We start from the raw sequence: 11,545 nt of genomic DNA, 5'->3' as shown, positions 1-11,545 counted from the left end.
TTCCAGGATGACGACAGGGTCAAGCGGAACAAGGCAGGGTAGAGAAGTGTCCGCCGCCCGAGCCCTGATAGACATATGTCGTATGGGCCACCGGCCGAACTAAGCGTGAAGCGCTTCCGTCGCGTAGGCAAGATCCCCGGTGGCAGCTGTAGCCGGTGCGAGAGCGGCTGCCGGCGCTAGGAGGGGGAGAGCAGCACACAGCCTCTTTGCGCTCTTGGTTTCGGTGGGGGTGACAGCATTTAGCGTGCAAAATCTGATGCACTTTGTCACCCAGATGATGCATAGTACGTAAGGTAAATAAAATGCCTGATCCATCTATCCAATTGATGCCGAAGAAAATTAACACATTTTACTCACACCGACAGATGAAAAAAAAATAGATACACAAGCTTATTCTCAATACTAACATGCTAGCTCAATTACAAAGGGACACGCGCCTACTACAAGTATGGTTTTCTCTTTTTACAAGATAAGAAAGGTTTTCTTATTTTCTTGCCGCCACGGCAACAAAAAATGGTCATGGCTCACTCCTGGATTTAGAGCGCACACAGCCGCAGAAGGGCGACCTCTTCTTCTTTCCACGGTGGTCCTTCCTCCCGTAGAGATAATCCTTGAGGAGCACCCGGGTGCGCTTGTCCGACACCTTGAGCCTTGTGTACTCGTGCTCTTCTTCCAGCTTCAGCAGCACGTACTGTATCTTCTGAAGCTCCAGCTCCAGCCTCGCCACGTTGTCCGACCCTTTCCGCACCTGCTCCAACATCTTCCTCTTGCTTGGAAAACCACCTTCCCGCTCCGCCTTCATGCTATCCGACAGCGCAGGGTAATTCTCAGCCTTCTTGGCCAACTTGCTGTTGAGGTTCATCTGCTCCAACACCAGCCCCTCCGTCTCGCGCAGCTGAGTGCTCACGCTCTCGTATTCCGAGTGCCCCTTGGCCGGGCCACCCATCTTCCGCTTCAGCTCCTCGATGCTCTCTTGGATGCTCGCCAGTCTCTGGCCATCAGAAGCGAGCCTCTCCACCACATTCTTGCCCCATAACTCGTCAGGCTCTGCTGAAGACAACATCTCGAGCTTGTTGATGATTCCCAGGTCTCTTCCCCTTAATAGCTCCGACGAAGGGTATTCGCTCTTCACCTCCTCAACCGCCTCTATGTCGTGCTCGTGCTCGTGCTCGCATGACGACGACTTGGCTGTTTGCTTCTTGCACGTCCTCTCTGCAGCCTCCCATAGCTGAAGCATCTCATCGTCCACCTCCGCGTTCGCACCATTGCCAACTCCAACTGGGTACGATGAAGCTTCTGTCCCGTATGCTGGATAGTAGGTTGATATTTCGTCAAGTTCAATATCCTTCATCATCTGGACTTGCTTCCCTTTGGAGCCCTCACCGTCTTTTTGCTTCTCCTTCTCAGAATATATTTCTGAGCCGCCTTTTGTTTTAAGCTCTTGGATTTCCATGTTTACTGCCATCATCTTTGCAGTGGAATTGGTCGACTCCTCATCTCGACGGCACTTGGAATTCGATATAACCACCCCAAGTGCTTCTATTCTTGACATTAACTGCTTTAACTCCAGAGTTCCACTGGCAAACCGATGAGACTTTGGGCCAATCTTGTCCTCTTGCATACAGGTTTCCTACCGTGACAAAGTGACACATGTATTGTGCATGAAATTAGTACAAATATCCAGCTACAAAATAAGATGACACGAGGATGTGCAGTAATGAAGATAAAATATGGATCTGCTTCATCTTTTAACTGTGATTTTGTTTTTAGAATGCTTACTCAATGATGACTACTATACTAGTGCAGGAATAAGATGACATGCCACCATAGTAGTACACGATGCTTACACATCAAGGATTGACGACCGATTAGTGTTATAGCGGTGCAGGAATGACATGAAAATAACATTGGGAGCCAATGCCTACTAGCCTAATAATCAAGGATGAATGAATATTACCTCTTTGCATTCTGTGCTGTAGGGTTTTGACAGAGAAAGAGCATCTTCCTCCAGCAAACTGATATGATTAGACAAAGATCCGATGAGTGCTAGCTGCATGCTCAGTTCAGCATTCAGTTCTGCATTTTCTTCCTGCATCTCGATTACATTTTTCTGCAGAGCCTCAATATGGGCATCTCGCATGGAGATTTTATTTAATATTATTTCTTTTTGCACGATTGCACTAATTTCAATAGCCTTGGCTTCCATCATAAACAGTGCCATTTCTTTGTAGGCTGCGACACTCACAGAAGAGGCTACTGTGTCACCTATCAGCAGGAGAGATTCTCTTTCATGTTCCTCAACCTCTTCCGACATGAGCTCATGTGCAGAAATCAAACTCTGCTCCTTCCTTTTTAGAATCCCAGCATCCATTTCAAGAGTTTCATTTGCTTGGCGAAGTAGTAAAATTTCACCATCCTTGGTAGTGCCCTCCTCGGTCAGGATCACGATTTTCTTCTCAAGTTCTCCTTTCACCACTTTAGCACCTTCAATGGCAACCTGAAGCACCCCAACAACTCCACATAATTCCCGGTTCTTTGCTTGCATGAGCTGAACATTCTCTTCTGCTTCCAGTAGCTCATCATCCTTCTGCATCAACTGCGCCATGCAACTCTCAAGTTCAACAGCCAATTCCTGGGAGATACTTTTCCCCGTGTTCAAGTCAAACTCTAAGAGGATAAGCCGAGTCGTGAGAACTTCTGTCAAGTAGACTAAATATTTCTTGAGGTAATTGTTTTCTGATTCAAACAATATAACTCTTGCACTCAGCACTTTGACTTCATTATCAAGCTCACCCTTAACTAAACTCAGCAACGCCATCTCATCGGTAAGAGATACCAATGCAGATGCTACCTCATTATTATGGCCTCTCAAGAACAAAGACAGGTGCTCAAGCATCATGCATTCTCTAAGAGCAGTACCGTTCTCGTCCTCCAAGGCATTGTATTTCTCAATCAAAGATTGGTGTTCCTTAGACAAAGACTCGTTTTTCTCAGCCATGTCAGTGATTTTATCTTGCGAAGCCTCGTGGGACTCTGCCAAACAAGATAGCTTCTCGTGTAAAACTAATGCTTCAATCTTCTGCAGCTGATCCCTTTCACTGTTATTTTGTAGCTCTTGCCTAAGCTGGTCATTAGATTCCAAAAGTTGGCAATTTTTAATTTGCAAAGAAATCAATTCTGTTGCTTCTCTCTCTACGTCTTCCTCAAGGGCACACTTCTGCAAGTGCAGATCTCTGAACTCCGTTCCTAGTTGCAACATGACAGTTGAGAGGACTGACAGCTCAGTGTACATGAGAGTATTATCATCTTCAATTTCCTCTTTATGTTTCAGAATACTAGAGGTTTCATCTGAAACATACTGTATCAAAATTTCGTCCTGGGCTATCTCAGCAGGTCCTAAATCCCTGTCGATGTTAAGGACCTTCATGTGGTGTGAAATCCCTTCTCTTAGTCTCCCACTAAGCTTTAGCAATGTTTTCCTCTCCGATTCATGGTATCTAGCTTTATCCTCCAGCTGTGATATTAAAATCTTCGCAGCATGATTTTCAAACGCATACTTTTGACATTTGTTTAAAAGAGCCACATTCTCGTCTTTCGCATAAACCAAACTACTCTCCAAGGCCACCACACTAATAGAAGCTCCCATGCTTTTTTGCTCTTCCTCCTGAAGCCTCTCGTCCATATCATGGATTTTTTCATGGAGAGAAGAAATCTGCTTCTCTAGGCTGTTTGCATGCATTTCATGTGACTTCACAGCATTTTCACACTCTTTATTAATTGTTCTCAACAGACCCTTCAGTTTCCTTACTTGATCATATACAAGATCCTTCTCTCTTGACAAAGATGTGTGCTTGTCTTGAAGATCAGAACGCTTACTTTCCAGGGCTTTTGCGACCACTGTAATGTTCTGTAGCTGAAATGAAAAAGGCACTCTCTGTAGTTACGAACAAGAACTAATTTCAATAAAAAGAATATTAATAAGAACATCTTATCAAGACTACCATGGGTATTCATCAATATCAATTTCCACTACAAAATAAAACAAAAAGTTGAATTTGTAGTGTTGGTTAAAAAAATTACCTGAGAGAACAAGTTGTTTTTTTCTGCAGAAAGAGCTGAGTTATCTGCAAGCTGAGCCTGGCATGTTTTTTCAGAATCTTTCAATTTTATTCTCATGTCTTCAAACTCAGCTTTCAGACCACATAATGACATCTCTAATGCGGAATTCTTCTCTGAAATAACAGCGAAACTTTTACCAAGGGTGTCTAGCTCTGATAGAAGAGCATCCTTTTCAGAAACACAAGTGGAAATCTCATCGTTCAAAGAGCTTTCTGAAGACTCCAACACTTCTATCTTCTCCCTCAGTCCTTCAATTTCAGCATTTGCATCCGAAACTGAGTTCTCCAACACAGAATATTCTTCAGATAGTTTCTCCATCTCTTGAAGCTTTTCTGAGAGAAGCGCCTTTTCAATCAAATTCTTTGCATACACCTCCTTCAGTTTTAAGTTTGTAATCTGCAATTCCTCTATCAACAACTGGTTTGCTGCTGCGCTGTCTTTTAGAGCATTCATCTCATAAGCCAGAACATGGTGTATCCCATCAAGATTTTCCTTCTCCTCTCTTTGACGAACAAAGTCTCTCCGAATAGCCTCCTTTTCACCTATATGTGAACCCACTTCAGCCTCAAGTCTCACATTCAACTCCTTTAATGCACCCAATTCACAATGCAGGTCTTTTATTATAAGCTCAGCAGAAAGATTCTGTTCACGGAGGATATGGATATCTTTCGTATGCTTGTTTACAATGTTCTCAAGATCCATCTTAATATTCTCCACCTCACTTAATTTCCCGGTCAGCTCCTCAATGTGCATGGCCAACTTGTTCACCTCATCCTGAGATTTAGAGTGAAGATCCGTCACTAAGAGGAGAGCTGCTTCACATTCAATATGCTTCTTGGTTTCACCATCTAGGCTCGTTTGGAGTTCAGCTTGCAGTTGTGAGAGTTCAGATTCCAGATCGGATACTCTCATTGAGGACTCCTGGTTCTTAAGAAGGGTTGCATCTTTTTCGGTGTTCAGAAGTAAGATGGTGCTCTTGAGTTCAGATGACAAGTTCTCCAACTCATTCGATTTGCCATTCAGCATCTCAATCTCTCGATGCAGCCTACTCACTTCTTCCTGAGACTGAGAATACATATTCTCCATTGACCTGAGAGACGTTTCAGCTTGCACCCTCTTCCCAGCTTCGTCTTTCAAAGCCAACTCCAGACTATTGACGCTTTCACTCATCTGTCCGATTTCTAGCTCCAGTAACTGCATTTTCTGTTCAGACTTCTCCAGTTTCAACTTTGTCTCCAAGAGTTGTGACTCCAAATCAGATACTTTCTCCAGAGACTGATGCTGTTGAAGTAGTGATGCATCCATCTCAGAGTTCAGACCTAAAATGGTTTTCTTCAATTCTGTTGATGTATTCTCCAGATTTAACTTTTCATTTTCCAACTCACTTAGCTTTTTTATTGTCGTGTCAAGATCTTGTGTCAGCCTTCTCACTTCTTCCTCCAACTTGGAATGCAGACTCTCTGACATGAGAAGAGCTGCTTCAGTTTGTGTTCGCCTATCGCTTTCATTTTGTAGCTGGCCGTGAATACTGTGAATTTCCTCTCTCTTCCGTTCCACATCTTTCATCAGGATATGCACCTTATTTTCGTTAACCTCCAGCTCTGACTGTGTATTCATTAGCTGAGATTCCAGAACAGAAACCCTTTCCACAGACTGCTGGTGTTGAAGTAGAGCTCCATCCTTCTCAGCGCTTAGCTGTGACATGGTGCCCCTAATGCTCTGGATTTCATTTCGAAGTTCACTCCTTGAATCCGTCAGTGAATTTATCTCACCACGGAGTTGTTGTATAAGCAGTTCGGAAGAGTGATTTTGTTCAGTAAGGCTCCCGACTTCCATCTTCATCTCACAAACAGCGCTCTCCAGGTGCATCTTGCTCTGCATGAGCTCATCTATATGTTCATTTGCCATCTTGATCTCTATAGTCAACCTTTGAACTTCTTCCTTAGATTGAGCACCCTCCTTTCCCTTGGAAAGAAGAGCACTTTCAGCATGCATGCGCTTTTCATGTTCCTCCTGAAAGCTTGAGTGGAGATTTTCCAATTCCTTAAGCTTTTGATCAAGCTCTTGTTGCTGTAACTTCACCTTTTGATCCAAAGCCTCAAGCTCAGACTGTATCATACTATTGTGTGATTCAGCACTATTTAGCTTTTGAACTTCCAAAGCCATTTCATCAGTTAGCTTCTTGAGGTCACCCTGTGCCTTAGAGAGCTCAGACTCCAAAGCAGATAAACGCTCAATGGACTGGTCATACTGCAGAATAGATGTATCTTTCACAGAATTCAACTGAGAAGAGGTATCCTTCTGATTTTGGATCTCAGTTTCAGCTTTCTTTGCCCGCTCTGATTCCAACAACATCTGTAGTTTCAGATTCTGGTTCTCAGCTAATAGCCTCGAAATCTCTTCTTGCATATTTAATATTCCATTGCTGCTATCCTCTTTCCCTTTAACTTCTGGGCTTTCAAAATTTAGGCCTTTCCGTGCTTTTCCATCAAAAACAGCACGAGGGGCATTTTCACCACCGAGTGACAAATCATTGGACTGCTTCAGACTTTTTCGGTTTGACAATGCACTGGTTTCCTGAGAGTGTGAACTATTCCTCTTGGAGTTATGATCATCTGATTCATATGTTGGACGGGAGAATGTAGGCATCTCTGGAGTATGTGGTTCCACTTCTTGGCCAGCAGAAGATGGTGACTCATCCATTGATGGCATCTGATTTGGGAATACTTCAGAAATTGTTCTGTGAGCCTGTCTAAGTGCCCCGGTGGCTTGATCATACCTTTCTGCTAATGCACGGTATGCTCGATAAAACTCCTCCACTTGTTTCATCAACTCTGGGCGTTTCTTGTAGTACATCTCCGCTCTCCTTGCAAAAGAATCAGCATCTTCATTGATAAGCTTGATCATGGCTTTAACCTTCGTGTCCATATCTGTTGCACAATATGAGATTAGTTTTGGTCATGAACCATAGTATATAAATAAAAACAGGGGCCTAATTCAATCACTGCAATAAAATGTTCTCGTACAATTTTTCAATTATTCAAAGCGTAGAGAGATATAAACCAACAATGACTTTGCTATATGACTACCGAACAGAACATTAGGTTTGGAACTATGAAAAATTCAGTTCAACTCCCACCAAGAAACAGCAAAATGGGAATTGGGATACCTATGAAGAATACCACATGAAACATTTCCAGATGAGAAGGAGCTTAAACTGGCTAAGATGAGAAGGAGCTTAAACTTCTCCAGAAAACATTTCACATATACTACGAAGTAGTAGTCTTTTAGGAAAAAGGAACATTTCATATTAAAGCAGAACCGATGGGCGTATATGCAATCAATAGTTCAAAGCCTAGCATCCAATTACTTTTAGGAAAATATGAAGATGACACAGGTCACACTATCATAGAAGATCATATCAGGTTCATCAATCAAAACTTTGAGAGAAATTAAAACGCTAGAAGAGACATCATGTGCCTCATGGCAGCTAGAAACACCTGATGATTTTATTTTAAATACTCAGATCAACTAAAGGACTACGGGTGGCTTGTGTACACACCAACCACGAGCATTGAAAATGTAATGTGTAACTGAGAGAACCTAGTAACATCGTCTTGCTAAATTTGATCAGCAAATATCCAAAGAATACCGATGATAACTTCATTTGGTAGTTAAACAGAGCAAAAGGCTCACCGCTGAGATTTTCTTGGAGCCATTTGGAGTTCTTGGGGCTGATATGGCTAACCCACAACCATGAGTACTGCCTTGAGTCATGAGCAGACACAACCGCCATTGATGCGAGAAGCAAGATGCCACTCTGAACCAGTAAGTAATACCTCACTTCCTCGGTAGAATGCAATATATTACTCCAAATTATGAAAATGCCACAGTTTCCCCACTATTCTGGATGGGGCAGCAAAGAATTATCTGATGCATCTGGAAAGGATTGAGGAACTTCCGGTGAAATGTTTAGCTGTTTTTACCTGGACAATTGGAGAGAAACGGCACAGGTAAAATAAACTAAGCATGCTGCATACAGAAATGAGCAACATAATTGTACAGCTCTCCATGGCCCATGCGATGTATTAGTACTTACAGGTGTGAGGTCTGCGATTGACTGGAAGAACACAAAGATAAATGAATAGTTCTCACCACGCTAAAACTGGAAGAAAGAAGAAGACAAAACGTGTTAGGTAATTGATTGGGGGAGAGAGAATTCTGCATAATCACGCAATTAGACTAGCCAACGACCTTATTTTCTCTTTTTGTAAACAAGAAAAACAGAAGAGTCAGTAGAGTCAGAAAGAAATCTCACCAAGAATTGAAGTGGGAACGAAAAAGGAACTCCAAAACCAAAATCAAGCCAGGAGAAAAAATTCGCACGGAAAAAGAACCGCGATGCTACAGCAGCAACCTCTGCAAGCAGATCTCGCACGAAACAGACAATCGAACAAATAAAAGGGACGGACGGAATACATAAATAAATCACATGATACACAGCGGCGAGGATTGCCAATTATACTGTTCTTAACACCAGCAGGCAAGAAAGAGAAACCACCAACCAACTACCCGTCAACACCAAAAATTCCGCGGCAACGACGAGTCGCCGAGCATCCAAAGGCAGCAAGGAAGATGGATCCTCGAAGCGTACCACACAATAAAGAAAACAACTACAGGGTAATGATCGCAGGACGGGAGAGAAAGAATCGAAGATCCAATCTTGCCGCAGAGAAGAAAAACATACGAGGTGGAGTGGGTCGACTCTCTGAGGAGAGGATGCCGAGATTCCCCACCGAAGCTGCCTCCTTTCAACCTCCATGTTCTCACCCCATTCTTCTCAGTTTAGGTTCCTGTCGGGAGTCTGGACGCTTGCCAGTGTGGTGCCAAGAAGAAAAGCACAGCAGGAGGAGGAGGAGGAGGAGGAGGGGAGGCGGCGGTAGGTCCCAACGAACGAAATGAAAAACAGTGGGAGTAGGAGAGATTTCAGTGTTTTGGTTACTTGCCTAATAATGCACCGTGCTCTTTTTTTTTGAGAATATAATAGTGCACCGTGCTGGAGTAGGAGTAATTCTTTGGGGGAGAAATTCAGGCCGTCATAATCGGGATTAGACCATTTTGGGGGCAGGTCTGAAATTTGTGTGTGGGCTTGATTTGAATTTTGCAAGAGACGTACGCATTTTTTTTATTTTTAGGACAACGCTAGGCACTTGACGATCGACGCCACACTCATGTCCGATCGCATCCTGAGTATAGGTTGTTTGTCTACCAACGGTTGGATCAGGCCTCTACTTTGTTTCCCTTGCGTCATTTCCCCCCCCCCCAAATCACACCAGCGCGCACGGGAGGGAGAACGATGGCGTTTTCGCATTGAGAGAGAAAGAGAGAGATGCCGACCCTCCTCCCTGTCATGGACGCGCGAGGCCTCGTCATGGACGGTGCTTGCAGCCTCCACCGAAGCACACCCCATAGATGTTTGTATCCCTCCCATCGCCGCCTTCATTCGCATCTCCTGTTGTGGACGGGTCGCTGCCCTGACATCGCCGCCTCGTAGCATCGGCTGGCAGCGGTTGCACCTCGTTGCCCCATGGTTGGTTGCAGCACCAGGGCGTGCCTCCCACCGTCAGCGCTCGTCGCACGGGTGCACGTCACTCGCACTACCGCCGTCTCCTGGTCGTTACTTTGTCCATCGCCATCGTAGCAAAATCAGTTCATTGGTTGCAGTAAAATAGTCCAACGGTCCTAGCTTCTATAATTGCCGGTTGCAGCCATCTCAGGCACTATCGTTCTCTGTGATAGCCCATGGCACCACAGTTTGACACGGTAGCGCCACTCCAGCCGGTTGTAGCAAACGATACGTCTGGTCCCAGCACTACGCCTCACCGGCCGCAGCGTCTGCGCATCATGGGCGTCGTCATCGCATCATCGTGCCTCACCAATTCCAGCCCCGCCACGCAAGCCTTTTGGTTTCGCATGTTCCAACTTTTGAATTCGTTGGTCGTAGCATTTTCGTCCATTGGGAGTAGCTTCTCATCGCAGGTTCCAACTTGATTTCACCAATAGTAGGTTTTTGCATCGCCGGTTACAGGTTTTGATTTCTCCGGTTGCAATGTTTTCCCCCGTCAATAGTCGTTTTTGTTTGGCTACGCTAGATGTATCGGATGCAATATAAAATTTTCCTACTCGCGGATCAAATAGGAACATGCCATCGGAGATGGATCACAGATCATTACCACTAGATGCACAATGCCGTGCAACGAAAGTAGAGTTGGAGAAGCGCATCCCTAGAGTCGTCTCCTCCTTGTCGATCTTCCATTTGTAAGATCGGATCCCACGAATAGGCTTGCCAGAGTGGGCGAGTGCACCGCCTCTAACAGTACTAGATGACCCGTTACGCCAATTGGCGCAGAAACCAACTGCAACCCGGAAGCTAAGAGAACCATTTGAAATATAAAATGGAAGTTAAATGACTATTTGAACGATGTTCCTTGCGAATCGTCTAGAAGCAATTATGTTTGTAATACGTCTGTATCTACCCTGTTTATTTAACAATGTCAGACAACGATTATCGTTTCCCATGTCCTTCTTTGGCAAGAGCAACCCAGCAACCAAGGACTAACGTGCGGGTCAGCGAGGGGCTTGGTTGGTCGTCTTTGTCTATGCACGTTCATGGCAGCGTCCTGCATACTCATGCACCACACGAAGCGTTTACCTGGGCTTTGCCAGCCGAATCCTTACCAATTAGGATCCTGGCCGACTAGCTCCCGCGGGCCACTTTCCCGTGTTGTACAGAGGAGCAAAGAATAATCTATGAACAACATGCATGTTTCCCTGAGTTCAATGCAAATGATTACGCTCACACTATGTTTGCACCGCCGATTGCCCGAGAAGTGCGACATTGCAAGACTGTGTTTACACTACCAAATGCTTGACCACCTACGTGTGTAATGTCGCATGGTCCATACGACGGGGCAAGCATGCTCCGTGATTGATTATCATTTTTAGATAAAGGAAAAGACAACCATCATAGCATCTGAAGTAGTTAATTTTTCATGAGTCTAGTTAGGTATAGGAGTTTAATTAAGCAGGAAGTGTAAGTTACAAATACTTAGGTGCAAGTAAAAGTTGCTCCCAAGGATAAGAAAGCTCCCCCATAAAAAAAGAAAAAAAGAAAGTTGGCTAGGTGGTGCTTAGGCCTAAGTGCTTTTAAAAGGTACTTAACATACAGTGGCTAACAACCAGAATTTGAGGAGAGTACGACTAAGGATCTACAAGACACAATGTAGTCGATGAACAAGAAAAGCCCTTCGGTGCTTTCGTAGAGTATGAGCATAACAATGACAAGAATTTTCAAATGTGGTCGGATTGCCATCACAGCCGATCACCTATTAGTGAGAATGGGTGTTGGAGCTCCAGCGCAAGCAAA

The 11,545-nt window shown here is 44.3% G+C and overlaps 1 protein-coding gene across 2 annotated transcripts; it reads right to left on the bottom strand.

The window, feature by feature from the left end:
• Positions 1-289: 289 nt before the first annotated feature.
• LOC123043954 (protein NETWORKED 1D) lies at positions 290-9,108 on the bottom strand. Of its 2 annotated transcripts, none has more exons than XM_044466573.1 (6): positions 8,867-9,108; positions 8,219-8,284; positions 7,816-8,105; positions 4,081-7,049; positions 1,958-3,913; positions 290-1,630 (listed from the first exon to the last, which is right to left on the bottom strand). In XM_044466573.1, exons 3-6 carry the CDS (start codon positions 7,913-7,915, stop codon positions 518-520), a joined length of 6,138 nt encoding a protein of 2,045 aa, XP_044322508.1. In that variant the 5' UTR covers positions 7,916-8,105; positions 8,219-8,284; positions 8,867-9,108; the 3' UTR covers positions 290-517. The 2 variants fall into 2 exon arrangements, with proteins under 2 accessions (XP_044322508.1, XP_044322514.1); XM_044466579.1 differs by lacking the exon at positions 8,867-9,108 and adding an exon at positions 8,438-8,766.
• Positions 9,109-11,545: the final 2,437 nt, after the last annotated feature.

The sequence above is a fragment of the Triticum aestivum genome, chromosome 1A (genome assembly GCF_018294505.1).
Source record: "Triticum aestivum cultivar Chinese Spring chromosome 1A, IWGSC CS RefSeq v2.1, whole genome shotgun sequence".
Taxonomy (NCBI): Eukaryota; Viridiplantae; Streptophyta; class Magnoliopsida; order Poales; family Poaceae; genus Triticum; species Triticum aestivum.
This window is presented reverse-complemented; position numbering and strand designations above follow the sequence as displayed.

Coding starts and splice junctions, on each gene's coding strand:
- LOC123043954 (XM_044466573.1), bottom strand. CDS start 7,915: ATGGCGGTTGTGTCTGCTCATGACTCAAGGCAGTACTCATGGTTGTGG. Junction 7,050..7,815: donor GCTCCAAGAAAATCTCAGCG/GTGAGCCTTTTG, acceptor ATTGTGCAACAG/ATATGGACACGAAGGTTAAA. Junction 3,914..4,080: donor AAAACAACTTGTTCTCTCAG/GTAATTTTTTTA, acceptor TTTTCATTTCAG/CTACAGAACATTACAGTGGT.